General features: G+C 54.1%; 1 protein-coding gene across 1 annotated transcript in view; it reads left to right on the top strand.

The window, feature by feature from the left end:
- Positions 1-12,335, top strand: part of ASTN1 (astrotactin 1) — a 55,690-nt gene extending 43,355 nt beyond the window's left edge. The window contains 8 exon segments of the mRNA XM_039555877.1: positions 1,150-1,244; positions 1,246-1,419; positions 1,672-1,805; positions 2,205-2,356; positions 2,693-2,828; positions 2,960-3,060; positions 3,536-3,719; positions 8,518-12,335. Coding sequence (XP_039411811.1) covers positions 1,150-1,244; positions 1,246-1,419; positions 1,672-1,805; positions 2,205-2,356; positions 2,693-2,828; positions 2,960-3,060; positions 3,536-3,719; positions 8,518-8,752 — 1,211 coding nt within the window. The 3' untranslated portion in view covers positions 8,753-12,335.
- Positions 12,336-13,614: the final 1,279 nt, after the last annotated feature.

Raw genomic sequence — 13,614 nt, 5'->3', positions numbered from 1 at the left:
GTGGTCCCTCTAGGCCCCTCTTTCTTCTGTATAAATCCAGGGCCATCCTTTGGCAGGGGTTTTGTGTGCAGAGCACTGTTTCCCGTCATGGCAAGGCTCGCCATGGCAGGGTGATGCTACCCAGGGTGCAGCAGCGATGGGCAGACTTTACCTTTTTGACTTCTGTGCAAGGGCTGAAGATACTGGACTCTTGTGCCAAAATATTTGCTGCTGTGGGAATGCTGGAGAAAAGGCCACTGAGTGCAGGGTCTGGCTCGCTGCCCCATGCCTTGGGGACACGGTGGCACCCAGTGTCAGGCATCCTTGTGCAGAGCTGGGAAAAGCATAGACTCTGTCGATGCTTTCCTGCTGCACTGTTGTTTTCTGAGCCTGTTAGGTTGCAGGGTCACCTGAGGGTTGGCAGGGTAGAACCTGCTCCCCATCTCCATTTCCCTGTGTGGGGACTGAGTGTAAGAGGGCTGGAGGGGCTGGACGGGGGCTCGGTGGGTTTGCAGCCACCTCGGGAGCTTTCTGGGCATCATGAGGCATCATTGGCAGGTCTTCCCTGCTCACTCTGAGCTCTTCGGTGCTGCTGACTGCAGACCTTTGCGGGGGGGCCGCAGGTCAGCATCACTGCTGTTCTCCCTGGCCTGACACTCTTTGTCTCTGGTCTCCAAAGCACTCTGTGGCATCAGTTTTGGTTGGGATCCGAAGGAGAGGAGTGGAGAATTCAGCTGTAGGGCCAGGAGGGCTTCTGCAGGAGAGCGGCTCAGCAGAGGGCTCTGGTGGGGAGTCAGTGTGATGTGAAAGTGCCCAGGCAGGTCCTTCACGAGTGTCCAGCCACGTGAAGGAGGCTCCCTCTCGTGGGGACCTGCTGCAAGGGTGGTCTGTCCCAGTCCAGGTGTAGGGATGGGGCTGGGGAAACTGAGGCACCGGGAGACCAGAGGACCTGCAGTCACAGAGGCCAGGATGGGCTTTTCAGTCCTGATTCCTCCTCTGAACACCAGTGAGCATTCCATCCCCACAGAGCAAACAGCTCTTAAGGATACAGGGGGCTCTTTGGAAGCACTGCCTCTCTCCTGGGTGGAAGGCAGAGCTCCAGCCCCCTCATATTCCATCATCCATGGCTTGGAGCCCACCCTGGTGTCACTTTTTTCCCCCCTTCTCCAGGCAACTCCCCCTCAGACGAGTCAGAGGAGCGGGAGCGGGACCCCAAGGTGCTGACATTCCCCGAGTACATCGCCAGCCTCTCGGAGTCTGGCACCAAAGCGCATGGCAGCCGGCGTGCGGATGGAGTGCCAGAGCCGCGGGCGCTGCCCCTCCTCCTGCCCGCTCTGCCACGCCGCCTCCAGCCCCGACGTGCCAGCCGAGCCCATCCTGCTGGAGGTCACCAAAGCAGCCCCCCTCTACGAGCTGGTCACCAACAACCAGACCCAGCGGGTGAGGAGCCGCGTGCTGGGGGTGGCAGAGTGGGCAGGAGGGGTGGCAGGATGGTGTCGTGGTTGTCTTTGGAGGCAGCTTGCCCAGATGGCATCGTGTCAAGCCGTGGCAGCCCTTGCCCATTGGCCAGCCCTGCTCTCCAGGGTGGATGGACTGTGCTGAGCCCACCAGGGGATGGATGAACACTGGCACAAGCGCTGGCGGGATGGGAGCTCGCCTGCTCGGTGCTCAACCCCTTCTTCTCTCTCCCAGCTCCTGCAGGAGGCCACCATGAGCTTGCTGTGGTGCTCGGGCAGCGGGGATGTGATCGAGGACTGGTGCCGCTGTGACTCGAGTGCCTTCGGGGCTGACGGGCTGCCCACCTGTGCGCCTCTCCCGCACCCCATGTAGGTCTCCACACGTGCCCAGCGTGGCTCTTTGGTGCGATGGGTCTGCAAAGAGGTGGTCATGGCCAACAGTGTGGTGGCAGGAGGTGGTGGGGCTTGTGTGCCTTTATGGGGCTTGTGTGCCTTTATGGGATGGGTTTGCAAACTGATGGGTGACCTGGAAATCAGGCAGAGAGTACAGAGCTGCAGTGTCTTTTCGAAGTTCAGTTGAGGACTGCAGAGCTGGCTGTGGATCCACCCTGGTAAAGCAACCCCAGTGAATGAGTCCTTTGGACCAGCATGCCCAGAGCCAGGAGGGGAAAGGGAGGGGAAGCCACTTCTCTCCTGAGGTTGCTCTCTGCTGTGAGTTAATGGCTTTGAATTTTGTTGTGAGAGAGTAATGCAAAAATTGTCCCGCAGCCTGCGTCTCTCCACTGTACATGAGCCCAGCAGCACACTGGTGGTACTGGAGTGGGGCCACTCGGAGCCCCCCATTGGGGTGCAGATCGTCGACTACCTCCTCCGCCAGGAGAAGGTCACCGACAGAATGGACCACTCCAAGGTGGAGACAGGTGAGTGGTGACTCCACTGCTTCTCTAGGGAGAGTGGGATGGAGATGTTAGAAGATGGAGATGTTCCTCTTTGCAAGGGGATGCTGCAACAAGTCAAACATCCTGTGGAAGAGAGAGCAGCCCTTCTCCTGCCCACCATGCTGCAGAAGGGGCAGCTCCGTACCATGGGGGTGAACTCTGCTAGAAAAGCAATGGGTCCAGCTTTACCCCAACTTCATGCATTAGCCTTGGTCACCCTTGGCACCAGGCAGCCTGTGTGGTAGCAGGCACAGGCTCTCCACAGCCCCGGGGACACCTGTGTCATCGCCAGTGGCACATCCTCCCCTCTCTCCCTAGAGACGGTGCTGAGCTTCGTGGATGACATCATCTCTGGTGCCAAGTCACCCTGTGCCATGCCAGCCCAAGTGCCTGACAGACTCTCCTCCACCATCTCCCTCATCATCCGCTGCTTGGAGCCCGACACCACCTACATGTGAGTGCCCTGTGCCACACCTGTGGCAGCGCCGACACCCTGACCGTGGTCATCCTGCTTGATGCTGCCTTGATGTATTTCCGTGTGGTCTTGGGAGCCCAGAGCTTTGGTTTTTTTCCCTTCTCATCCAGGTTCACACTCTGGGGAGTCGACAACACAGGAAGACGTTCCAGGTCCAGTGATGTGACGGTCAAGACGCCCTGCCCTGTGGTAGATGATGTGAAAGCTCAAGGTGAGATGGAGGGAGCTGCTGGACTGTGGTGTTTGGGACCGACAGCAGGGAGTTCCCCCTTCCAGCACGGTCCCATACACGTCTCGTGTCCTGGCTGTAACATCTCCTGCACCCACAGTGGCCCAGGAGCTGCAACGTGGTGTGGAGGGCTGAGATGGGGGGCCTCAGGAGGCATACGTCCTCTCTGAAAACAAAAGTGAATAAATGGTGTTGCACTAACGCTACCCAATGGCACCACCCATTTCTTCTCTTAATTAGACCAAATTGTGGGAAGCTAACCTGGACTGAGTCCAGGGAAGGCCGTCTAGTCTGTTGCTCCTCCGTTGGGACCTTGTCCTGATACGATATAAATCATAACTCATTGGACAAATCTTGGTTCTGGTCTTGGTTTCCCTAGAAGTGAGCTTTAGCCCTGGTGGGCTTTATTCATGCCTTTCCTTGCACCCCCCTGAACACCCCCTGTCCTTCTGCCCAGAAATAGCAGACAAGATCTACAACCTCTTCAACGGCTACACGAGCGGCAAGGAGCAGCAGACAGCCTACAACACTCTGCTGGACCTGGGCTCCCCCAGCCTCCACCGAGTCCTTTACCACTACAACCAGCACTACGAGAGCTTTGGGGAGTTCACCTGGCGCTGTGAAGATGAGCTGGGGCCCAGGTAGGCTTGGGAGCTGAGCTGGCTAGGCAGGCAGGCCTGCCCATCAGCAAGCTTGTCCCTCACGGATATTGGCCGCCAGGAAGGCATCTCTTTAGCAAGTCTCATGATATGATGATGGGTGATAGAGTGTCACAGTGGGGTTTCTGTTTTGCTGGATGCTGTGCACGTGCAAGGAGCATTAACATAGGACAAGGTGGAAAGTGGCTGACCGTTGTCAACCCAGCGCCCTTGTCCATCCCCTCAGCCCCACACTGTCCCTAGAGTGTGGCCAAATATGCTCGTGCTATGCAGAGTGGCAAAGGGATGGGATTCTCTCTTTCCCTTGGTAGCTGATGCCGCAGGCAAAAAGGCAGAAGGTCTAGGAAAAATAATGCCCCTTTGAGGAGTGGAGATCGGATTCTGCCTTCTGCCTTTTCCTGGGCTTTGGCTTGAGTTGAATGCACCTCTGTGTGCTGAGCTCTGTCAACTTGTGGTCCCCAGCAGGCAGAGGACTGACTTTAGGTCTGAATTGTGTATTTCCTCACTTTTGGTCCACATCTGTGGTTGTGTGGGGGTGACACGAGTGTTTTTGGTGCCCAGGCAGTGCTGAGCTGCCACAGCAGGTTTTGGAGGAGCTTGTCCTGAGCTCTTCCTGTCTGAAATAGTCCCTTTGTGCCTTCATGGGCACCATGTCTTCTCCTCAGGCTTCTCCAGGTCACTGAAGCCCCTCCAGCTGCCTGAGAATGTCCCAGGCTTGTAGAGATAGCCAGATGTTCCCTTCTCCCCGTGTCCTTCAGCATCTGCTTTGGTCTGCGTGTTTTCCCAGTAACGCAGATGATTCCAGTCAGTTTAGCAAGCTGGGCTGAGAGGTTGCGTGGGCTGCAGTGGTGTTTCATAGCATCTGGCCTCCAAAGAACCAGAGCTGTGACCTCATCTGGAAATCAGGGTTACTTTCAAATGTACGTCAACAGGAGCTCCTACGTGTGAAATTCATGGCCTCCACCTTACACCATGGCCTCCCATACCTCCTCTTGCTGGTCTCACTACCGCCTGTCTTCCAGCCCTGCTTCTCCAGGTGATCACTTGTGTGTTTCTAGCAGAGGACAGGAGATTCTCTGTACATTCTCTGTCCTCCAAACCTCTGCTAGTCAGTCAGAGACACTCAGCAAATAGCTTGTGCCTGTCTTGCACTTAGTGCCTTGGACTTGTCTCCTGGTCATGCCCAGGTCCTTCACGCCCTGGAGTGAAGCTGGGGTCTCTTCTCTTTCCGCTTTTCCCATTTGTGTCCTAAGAAATGTGAGCTCTTTGAGGCACAACCTCCAAGCTCAGTAGCGACATCCCAGCACAGATGTCTGCCATTTCTAGGGCAGAGGCTCCCAGCAGCTCCTCTGCCCAGGGTTGCCTCATTCCCCTGACACCAAGTGGGATCAGCAGGCTTGGACTTACGTCTCACCTTTGTCTCGGTCCCAGCTGTGGGGATGCCGCTCTGTCTCCACTTCCAGATGTGAAATCCAGCCCCAGTTTGCACAGACCATCTGACATCTGTTGTGGTGATTTGCATGGGGAGTACATAAAATTCCTTACGTGGCAGACTGGAGTCGTCACAGAGCTGCTGCCATCACTGAGGCTGAAAGTTGCCACTGCTGTTCTCTGCCCCAGCGAGGAAGCCGAGGACCAGCCAGAACACGACCTGGAAGCTGCCTCCTCGAGCCCTGCGAGGCAGAGGTGCATTGGCACGGAGCAGCCAGAAATGCCACTGAATTGCCCAAATGATACCATTTGCTGCATGGATCTACGAGCCAGAGGGTTAACTGCACCCTCTGGAAATGCTGGAGCGCTTAGGATAGGATGACGCAAGTTGCTGATGAAGTGTTTGCAGCTCGCACTACTTGGAAAGAGGCATTTAGGCAGCTGCAGCGGGTTCTGGTGATGACAAATCTTGGAAAGCAGACCTCCTGTTTGATCGTCTGCGAGGGCGAAGCACCCAGACTGGTGGTGACAGGACAAATCACTTGCAGATGACATTATTTAGCCAGCAGACAGTGTTTGTTTGACTGTTACTGATGCTCCTTTGAAGTCCTGGATGTGGACCCACGCGACTGACTCTACCATGTCCCTCCTTCTCCACACATCCAGGCCTCCTCCTACTCTGCTCATTTGGGGTGCACTCGTCTCCCTTCTTGGCAGTGCTGGCTACTGGACTGAAGAAGCATAACTTGTCACGAGTGCATAGATAACTTGTCTGAGGCTACGAAAGCGAATCGCTCCCTCACGGTCCGAGAAGGGATGCAGAGAGTCCTGGTCTTTGCATAAGGAAAGGAAATGGAGAAAAAAGCAAGAAGTGGAAGCTGGATTTGGTGCAAAGCCTAGTGAAGTCTGGTGGTGCCTATGGGCTTTGAGCCAAGATGTGTGGGATGGTATTAGGTAGACATTCCCATGAGGGTACCTGTAATGCTGGAGGAGGAGAGGCACTCGTGGCACCTTGCTCAGGTGTCAGATGCAGAGACCAAGACAAGTGAGCGCTTGGCTATTTTCTCACGGCTGGCCAGCTTGGGTGGCTGTCTCCAGAGCCAGAACCATGCTAAGCACTCTCTGGCATGCCCTGGACATGAGCTCTGGGGTGGCAGATGTCATGTGGCTGCAGAACTGGACAACCTTTCAGTGTCTCCAGACTGGGCCCTTGGAGCTGCGGCCACATCCAAACCTTGAAAGGTTTGCTCTCCAGGAAAGCCAAGGTTGGCTCTGGCTGGACTTGGGGTAAATTAATTCCTCTCCAAGCAGCTCTGCCATGCTGTACCTGGCCTGGAGGGAGGTTTGGAGAGGCAGTGCATGTTCCTTCCTGGTTGGTACACACACCCGTGAGCTGTCAAACCAGCCCTCCCTGCTTATCCTAAGTAAGAATGTCCAGTAAGAATGGGATTTTTTCCTTCAGCATCATGATTTGTGACTGCTGCCTGTTCTGGGCTGAGCAGAGGCTGAGTTAAAGTTACCGAGGGGATGTATCTTCTCTTCCCTGAGTATTCTAACCCACCAACTGACCTTGTGGCTGGGTAGGAGACTTATCCCAGCTCATCACTTAAACTTTTGTCTGGGTTTCCAGGCACGTGAGATACCTTCAAGATGCTTCATTTGAATCCACTGCCTCCACAGTTGCCAGATTCCCTGGAGATCACCCAAAGTGCGAGACAAGTTTAAAATGAACACAATGTGTTTTATCTGTACAAACTGATTCTCTCGATAAAAACATTAGAAGCATGATTTTAAGAGGAGAAATTTGCAAAGAAGAGAACACTACTTAGGTCACGTTTGGCCATGATCCTCTGTGCTCTTCCAATGTCTCATCCAATACAAGAGACTGGTAATTTAGTGCTTTCTCACTACCAGGACAAGCCTGCACTGAGGCTGTGATGCTCTGGGTGTGCTGTATGTCTGTTGCAGAAGATGGATTCATCCTGGACTTCCTCTCCCTCTGCCACCTGACCATCTCTCAAGGCTTCCTTGGCTGGGTTGTGACTCTTTACAGACTGCTGCTGCAGTGACTTGCCTTTCCTCATCTGGTTCTCCACAACTGGAAGCTGCAAAACGCACGTGCAAAGAACCAGGGAGCTCTGCCGCATCCCCCACTCCCTCAGAGCTTTTTGGATGTGTCTGATGTATGTCCCAGTGTATCCCTTCTGGTTTGCACAGTGTCCTGTAGGACAGGTTTCCTAAACTGTTCCTAAGCATTACGAGTCGTGTGGCGGAGTGTCATTCGCTGTACTGATGTCCTGTGGTATCGCATCCTATGCGGATCTCAATTTTTATCTCACCTTCAGCCTTCCACACAGACCCTCACAAGCCAGGCATGATGTTCTGATCTGGACTTTTTCTTTTCTTCAATCTCCCTCATCCTCTGGGGTGTCCTGGCGTGCTGGTCCCAGCACTGTGCATTTCTGGCGCTGGAGAAGTTGTGGATGCCCCATTCCTGGAAATGTTCAAGGCCAGGTTGGGGCATGGAGCAACCTGGTCAAGAGGAAAGTGTCCCTGCCACGGCACAGGGGAGTGGAACAAAATGATCTTTAAGGTCTCTTCCAACCAAACCATTTTGTGGTTCTGTGTCCTACACCAAGCCATGAGTGACCAGCATAGCTCCTGATTATGCAGCACATACACTTACAGGAGAGGACACACATGGTGACACTGTTCTGGGCTGGCCATATATGTCACGCCTGACACTCTTTAGCATTTATCCCCAGTGCCCACAGTGCTATTGGCTCCCAGTTTCCCATCCTGTTACATTTGGGGTCCAGTAGCTGCAACAGTGACAGGTGGTGCCACTTGAGCCCTTGGTGATGTCCACCCCAAGGAGGTGCTGGGGGTTTCACAGCTACACCCGTGACTGTCTCCTTAACAAACTCTCAGCAAACCTGGCCTTGTGTGGGTGACACATGGTGGAAGAAGAGGGGACAGGACAGGGAAGTGTGAGTCATAAGACCAGTGCAGCAGGCCCAGCACTGCCATGGTGACATGGGTATCTCTGCCCTGGGTAGGGGCTATTCTCACATGGATTTAGCTTGCAGTGCTGCCTTGGGGATGGTGTGTCCCCCCCAGCCCTGCCATCCCTTCTTGTCCTGGTAGCATCAGGCTCTGCTCAGTTGCTCTTGCATTATCTCTTCTCCCTCAAGGAGCTGCCATGGTGTCCTTAACTGTCTTTACTTTTCTCTCCTCATACATACCTCCCGCCCTTCCCGCCATCCTCTCCATGGTGTCTCCATCACCCCCGCCACCCCTCGCTGTCCATCGCCCCCCTGGCATCTCCCCTTGCCCGCCCTCGCTGCAGGAAGGCTGGCCTCATCCTCTCGCAGCTGGGGGACCTCAGCAGCTGGTGCAATGGCCTCCTGCAGGAGCCCAAGATCAGCCTCCAGCGCTCATCCCTCAAGTACCTCGCCTGTCGCTACAGCGAGATCAAGCCCTATGGGCTCGACTGGTCGGAGCTCAGCCGGGACCTCAGGAAGACGTGCGAGGAGCAGACGCTGAGTGTCCTTTACAATGACTATGGTGACAAGGACTACTGAGGGTTCTGGGCACCTGCTCTCAGGCTGGCCTTCCCATGGGCATTTCTGAGGGTTTTACACACGGACCCATGGAGGGGGAGGGTGTCACTGATGTTTCTGGAGGCAAGAATTTGGACTGGGGAGCAAAACTGGCTGCTCTGTGCAGGACTGATTCAGTATTAGTTTCTTCTTCAACTTGGCCAAAAGCCTTTCTAGTTAGAAGTCTTGTGGGACCCAGTTTTCTTGGTTTTGTTTTATTCATTTTGCCAAGAGGTTCCTCAGCATTGGTGGAGAAGGCAGGTTGGGAGGGCACAGCCCTCTTCTCCTGCCCCATCCCTGCCCTGGCTGTGGGGACTGTCCCCAAGGGTGGGGGACACCAGTCACGGGAGAAACACCATGACACAGCCAGGATGGGAGAGCAGGTGATGCAGGCAAAATGGAGGCAGAGCATGCAGGTCAGGTTGAGATGCTTATGGTTGTGGCTGAGCTAATCAGCCACTGGATGGCCAACAGGGTTGGGATGGGGTTTGTTGCTCTTGTAAAGCATGAGGTCTGGGTGAGACCTGAGCGAGCAGCGGTGCCGTTGATGGGCAGAGCTGGCGTGCTGTCATCAGCTGGGGTGAAGAGACCCCATTGCATCGTGATGTCACCGCTGGGCATCGTGACCCCATCTCCTCAGGTTCTTCTGCCATGGTCAAAACTCACATGTGCTCCAAGATGCAGAGTCCTCCAGAACAAAAGCAGCTTGGCCTCAGGGCCAGTGGTCAGCTGGACATAGTGAGCTTTCTTCTTGAGGGACCACACTCCTAGGAAGTCAACTTTAAAATCCTTCCTATTATTTTTTTTTTTTACCCACCACAATAAAAACTTTGAAGCAACATCCAGCTGCTGCTGAGGAGAGCCCAGCAAGGGGAGCAGCAGCCTGATGGCACAGACAAGATGTTCTGCACCAGTGGCATAGCCCAGGCTCTGCGTGGTGAGGGGAGAGGGATGCAGGATACCCCAGTGCCGTGGTGCAGGATGGCCCTGAAGGTTCTGGTCCCAGAGAGGGCATGGAGGACAGGCTTCTGGGGGTGTTTCTTGCCTGTGTTCAGGCTCACATCTGCTTCTTCCTCTGGTAACTTTTTTCTTTGAAGCCAGAGAGCTGGGGTTGTACTGGGACACTCGGTTTGGTTCAGAGCAAATGATTCTCCACATCCCTGTCACTGCAGATGGTGTTGGAGGCAGAAAGCAGGTTCCTTTTAGCTTCAGCTTCCTGCCTGGTTTGCAGAGGAGGCAGCTCTGGACTTGCCAGCTGCGCACCTTTGATCCGGACAAGACTGGAGCCCTACAGTGGGATTTTTACGATGCCTGTAGAGAGAAATTTCCTTTTCATTTTTTTCAGTCTTGGCAGGAACACTCTTCAGCCTGTCTCATATGATTTTCTGCTTCATTCCTCCTCCTACCTGCCAAGGACATGGCTTGAATATTTGCATGGTGCTGAGAGGGAGGCGGCTGTGGTCTGCACCCAGTCACTGCCAGCAGCGCTGCGTCCCTGTATTTTCTCAACAGCAGTTCAGTATCTTCCTGCAGGACCACACAGTGCTTTGCTCTTTCCTTCTCATGGGCAGACCTCTCTCCAGGGGCAGCTGGCCTGGACTGGGGAGCGGCTGGGAGCAGCCACCAGCAGTCAGTATGACCTGGGCATCCCCGTATCGTTGCTGTAATGAATGTGTCTAGCAGGGGTCATCAGACAAATGTCTGCTCTGTGCAAGAAGGAAGCCTCCTGGATCCTTTTGGCTTTTTCTCATGTGTTTGTCCTTACATTTTGATGTGCCTGATGCTGCCAAGTGCTTAGGGCTCAGAGCAAGACCAAGTGCCACCTCCATGCACAGGTATATGCAGGCAGGCGATCTGTACTGCGTCATCACTCCTTTTCCTTTCAGCCAGAGAGACTCTTGGCCAAGACACTTCTGTTTGTCCTTTTGCTTATCCCAGCAGATGCTGAGACAACTTTTAACTTCCAGCTGGGCAGCCATCCAGGCCTGGGCAAAGGGCACCTCTGCTCAACGCCTCGAAGGGATGCTTGAACGAAGGCTGCTCTGGCCCAGACGCCAGCTGGTTTCTCGCCAAGTAATACCATGTACATGGTCTTTATATGAAATGCAGACTGTTTTCCTTTGGGTAGCAGACTCCTCTCTTTTATTGCTTGCTAGGTGCAGCAGCAAGGATGGGAGCAGTGCCGTCTGCCAGCCACTCGCTGTGACGCTGCCAGGAAAACCCTGGACACCCCATGCATCCACACCTGCCTAGGTTACTTTTTCATCTGGCCCCAAGATTTACACTGAGGCTCTGCAGATATTTCTGTTCTGCTTCTGTGCTGACACTTCAAAGCCCTTGCATGGGCAACCGAAGCCCTGCAGCATCATCAGCCAGCTGGGCCAGACTCTGCTCCCTGGGCCCCGGCTTCCCCATGGGCTGGGATTTGGAGGGTGAGGGGAAAGCCACCCCTCCAAAGTCATTTGGCAGCACCCTTGCACAGCTGGATGGGGCTCAGCATCCTCGTCCCACGACGGACTGTGCAGGCTGCTGGCAGGGCTGTGCTCTGCCCGTTTGCCCGCCGTGGTGCCCCTGCAGCCGCCGTGCTGGCGGGGCCTGCCAGCGTGGCACGGCTGTGGGGCATTTTCATGGTGACCCTGGCTTTGTGAGGGCTTCCTTCTTGGTTTCCTCACTCTGGCTTTGCAAGTCAGAGCCTTGCCCAAGCCTGGATTTTCTTGCCCGAGTCTCTCAGCTACCACGCGAGTCCATCTCAGGCAGATGCCAGCAGCCACCATGGGGCACCAGACCGATGTGCCATGGGGGGCTGCGCCGTGGCTGAAGGCCTGGCCTTGGCAACAGGTGTTGTGTGGGGCTTGCCCATCCAAAACAGGTGTGCCCTGGCCTAGTGGAAGGTGTCCCTGCCCATGGCAGCAGGGTTGGAACGAGATGGTCCTTAGGGTTCCTTCCAACCTAAACCATTCTATGACTCTGTGATTCCCTGCAGAGCTGACCCCACCCGCATCTGCTGCAGGGTCCTACTGCTGGGCCTGCACAACATTTTCTGTCTTGGACTCCCAGTTCTTCCCAAGCTGCCAGCAACATGAAAACTGGACGAGAACTGTTTTCCAACCATTTCTGCAACCTCCTTCACCCCCTGCCCTTTCTTTTTGTTTTATTTGTGAATTAATGAGCAATCATTCACCTGAGATGAACCTCTGGGTCGTTAACTTTTCTTTGCTGCGTCCGTACCCCTGTAATAGCATTACTACCTTTTACTTGTCGTGGAGTTATTTAACATATAAAGACGGTTTGGTCCTTTTCTTTACAAAGATGGCTACAATTCATGTTCCTTGATGTTCTATTAAAACTCTAATGTGATGTTTTACTACTGTAGATTGAAAGTAGGGTGCTTTAGGGTGAGATAGCCATATGGCAAGAAATACAAAACCCTTCTGGATTAATTAAAAAAAGAGAATAATAAAAAAACCCAAGGTTTTAAACAACAGCAACAAAATCATTGTAACACTATGTAAAACTCCAGATGATAATTTAACTGACTATTAAACGGAGCTGTTAGTAATCCCTGGCTCTGGCAAGCTGGAGTGTTTGTTTATAGTTTTGGTCCAGTTGATGTCATCTTTGGTCACAGATGAAACACTCCCAGCCTTTGAACTCGGCTGAGTCTTCACACAAGTTTAGCATTAGCCCATCTGCCTGCTGGGTTAGCCAAGTCCCAAACCACTCAGCACACACAGATGGAGCCATGTCCTGCGCCTCGCCCTGCCCACCTGCTCTGCCGGACCTGGGAAGGTAAAGATGTCTCCAGTCACCTTTGGGGGAAAAACCACACTTATTTACGCATCCTCGGCAAGGGTCTCTCAGCCCTTGATTTGCAAGCCTCCACAGAGGCTGGGAACTTGGAAGCAGCGTCCAAAAAAGCCTCTTTCAGCCGTTCTTTTAGTATAAAAGGGGGATGGAATGGTGCTGTCTGGTGGTCAGCCACCCCCAGAGCATGTCCTAGTCTATCTGGCAGACTTTTGAGAGAGGACTAGCAGCAACACGAGTGTTAACATCCCACAAAGAATGTGAAAAGCAGCGCCTGAACCGAGGTGAGGTCTGCCAAGGATGCCAGAAGCCACTCAGAGTGCAGTGTTGTGCCTAATGGCCAGGCCATCGGGACGTACAGGGGCTGGTCCCTTGGCCAAGCCCAGCGTGTGTTGCCACCTGCCCTGCCAGAAGGGTGGAAGACCAGGGAGAGCCCGGGGTTCCTGCAGGCAGACAGACAGGACACCTGGGAGGACACAGCGGGAATTTAGGGGCTGTAGCACACGAATCCATAGGAAACCAGACTTCATCGAGTCTCATGGAACAACTTGACTTTTTTTTTTTTCTTTTCCCAGTGCTAAATTGCAGGAAAATAAGCTAAAAATACACCCCGATACTTTCCTTCTGCTATTTTCCATGCAGTTAACCACCAGCTCACTGCACAATAAGCTGTGGCTATGTAAGGAGATGGAGGAGGAGGAAGAGGAGGAGGAGGAGGAGAGGGTCTGTCTGGCAGCAGCTTGTGCAGCTGCAAGCCTAAACTGCTGTGTAAGAAGATCTCAGCACAGCTGGCTCATCACAAAATCTCCTCAGGGCTCATCTGGCCTGCAATCCATGGGGGTTTGGAGAAAGCCACCCCAAAAAGGGTGAAGTGGACTGTAAGGGGCACGTCACCAGCACACTGGTAGGTTTTTAGGAAGGCTTTGGTGATATGTGTGTGTGTTGGAAGGGTTGGCGTTGGCCAGCAGGCCCTGTTCATCCCCAGAAAGCAGGGGGCAGCAGGGACCACTCCTTTTCAACAAATCTGGCTGCTCTCCAGA

The sequence above is a fragment of the Corvus cornix genome, chromosome 8, assembly GCF_000738735.6.
Source record: "Corvus cornix cornix isolate S_Up_H32 chromosome 8, ASM73873v5, whole genome shotgun sequence".
Taxonomy (NCBI): domain Eukaryota; kingdom Metazoa; phylum Chordata; class Aves; order Passeriformes; family Corvidae; genus Corvus; species Corvus cornix.
This window is presented reverse-complemented; position numbering and strand designations above follow the sequence as displayed.